This window comes from Calidris pugnax, unplaced genomic scaffold, assembly GCF_001431845.1.
Source record: "Calidris pugnax isolate Ruff unplaced genomic scaffold, ASM143184v1 scaffold1303, whole genome shotgun sequence".
Taxonomy (NCBI): domain Eukaryota; kingdom Metazoa; phylum Chordata; class Aves; order Charadriiformes; family Scolopacidae; genus Calidris; species Calidris pugnax.
In genome coordinates this window covers 17,607-19,866 of record NW_015091872.1, presented here as the reverse complement: position 1 = coordinate 19,866, position 2,260 = coordinate 17,607, and the positions used below count along the sequence as shown (strand labels likewise).

The following is a 2,260-nucleotide window of genomic DNA, read 5'->3' as shown; positions in this document are numbered from 1 at the left end:
GAGGCCTCCCCCTTTATTTTCCACCTTTTTGAGGCCTAACTCCATTTATTTTCTATCTTTTTTAGACCTTTCTGCCTTTTTGAGGTGTCCCCCCTTTGTTTTTCACTTTTTTTGAGGCGTCCCCCCTTTTATTTTGCTCCTTTTTGAGGCCTCCTCCCTTTATTTTTTGCGGTTTTAGACCTTTCTGCCTTTTTTAGCCTCCCCTGTTGTTTTCTTCCTTTTTGAGGGGCCACAGGAAGGCCTGCCCCCCTTTATTTTCCTCCTTTTTGAGGCGTCCCCCCTTTATTTTCCTCCTTTTTGAGGCGTCCCCCCTTTATTTTCCTCCTTTTTGAGGCGTCCCCCCTTTATTTTCCTCCTTTTTGAGGCGTCCCCCCTTTATTTTCCTCCTTTTTGAGGCCTTTCTGCTGTTTTTAGGCCTCCCCCCTCTTTATTTCTGCCTTTTTGAGGCCTTTCCACCTTTTTTTTGTGCCTCCCCCCTTTATTTTACACCTGTTTTAGGCCTTTCTGCCTGTTTTAGGCCTCCCTTCCTTTATTTTCGCCGTTTTTAGGTCTCTCCCCTTTCTTTTCCTCTTTTTTAGGCCGATCGTTACCAGCGTTTAAAGGACGAAGTGGTTCGGGCCCAGGTTCAGCTCCAGCTCTTTAAGCTTTACCACAACGAAGCCGAAATCGAAAAGCTCAACAAGGAGTTGAGCTTGAAAAACCGGGAAATCGATAAAGACAAGAAAAGGATGGATCGGGTGGAGGACGAGCTCAAGGATCGCAAGAAGGAGCTGGGGAAGATGATGAGGGAGCAGCAACAGATCGAGAAGGAAATAAAGTAAGAAAGCCCCTAAGAAATGGAGAAAAATTTACACAGAGAGCTTTTTCACCTCTTAAAAATGTTATTTTTTTCATCAAGGAAAAGAATGTGGAACCCACAGCTTTTTTTACCTTTTAAAATTGTGTTGTTTTTTTTTTTAAACTAGGAAAAAGGATTCGGAGCTGGGAAGTTTTTTTTTCTGTGATAATTGTGATATTTTTCACCTCTCAAAAATGTTACTTTTTTGTTCAGGGAAAAAGATTCAGAACCAGGAGCTTTTTTTACCTCAAAATTGTTATTTTTTAATCAGGAAAAAGGACTCAGAGGTTTTTCATCTCTTAAAATTGTCACTTTTTTAAACCAGAAGAAAGGATTCGGAGCTTTTGTCACCTCGAAATTTTTATTTTTTAATCAGGGAAAAGGATTGGGAGGTTTTTCACCTCTTAAATTGTCAATTTTTAAACTAGGGGATAAGATTTGGAGCTTTTTTCACCTCAAAATTGTTATTTTTTTTAACCAGGGGAAAGGATTTGGAAGCAAGAGCTTTTCCACCTCTTTAAAATTGTAAATTTTTTTTACATCTCAAAATTGTGGTGGTGTTTTTTTTTTTTCCACCTCTCAAAATTGTGACATTTTTTTTTAACCAGGGGAAAGGATTTGGAACCAAGAGCTTTTCCACCTCTTTAAAGTTGTAAATTTTTTTTACGTCTCAAAATTGTGATTATTTTTTTTTCCACCTCTCAAAATTGTCATATTTTTAAATTTTATTTTATTTTTATTTTTTTTCCCCAGGGAGAAGGACTCGGAGCTGAACCAAAAGCGACCCCAGTACATCAAGGCCAAGGAAAACACCTCCCACAAAATTAAAAAATTAGAAGCGGCCAAAAAATCCTTGCAGAACGCCCAGAAACAGTATAAAAAACGCAAAGGGGACATGGACGAGCTGGAAAAAGAAATGATTTCGGTGGAAAAAGCCCGGCAGGAATTCGAGGAGAGGATGGAAGAGGAAAGTCAAAGCCAAGGGAGGGATTTGACCTTGGAGGAGAACCAGGTAAAGGGGGCTTGAGGTTTTGGGGAGGGGGGCAAAAGAGACCCCCCCAAATCCTCCTGGGTGGTTTTGGGGTTCCCTCTGTGGAGGGGAAATGGGGGAGACCCCCCCCCAAATCCTCACGGGTCTCCTCCATGGGTTGGGAATGGGGTTGGGGGGGGTAGGACATGGATGGCCCCCCCAAATCCTTACCGGGGGTCTCCTGTGACTGGGGAATGGAGTGACGGGGGGGTCAGGGGGCAGAAGAGCCCCCCAAAATCCTCCCAGGGGGTTTGGGGGTTCCCCTTGTGGAGGGGGAATGAGGGAGACCCCCCCTCAAATCCTCACGGGGCTCCTCCTTGGGTTGGGAATGGGGTTGGGGGGGGTAGGATATGGATGGCCCCCCCAAATCCTTACTGGGGGTCTCCTGTGAC

General features: G+C 43.7%; 1 protein-coding gene across 1 annotated transcript in view; it reads left to right on the top strand.

Moving 5' to 3' along the window:
* Nucleotides 1-552: 552 nt before the first annotated feature.
* LOC106900116 (structural maintenance of chromosomes protein 1A-like) overlaps nucleotides 553-2,260 on the top strand; it is an 18,868-nt gene continuing 17,160 nt past the window's right edge. Inside the window, exons 1-2 of the mRNA XM_014962099.1 lie at nucleotides 553-817; nucleotides 1,592-1,850. Of these exons, the coding sequence (XP_014817585.1) occupies nucleotides 729-817; nucleotides 1,592-1,850 (348 nt within the window). The 5' untranslated portion in view covers nucleotides 553-728. The remainder of the gene's footprint in view (nucleotides 818-1,591; nucleotides 1,851-2,260) is intronic.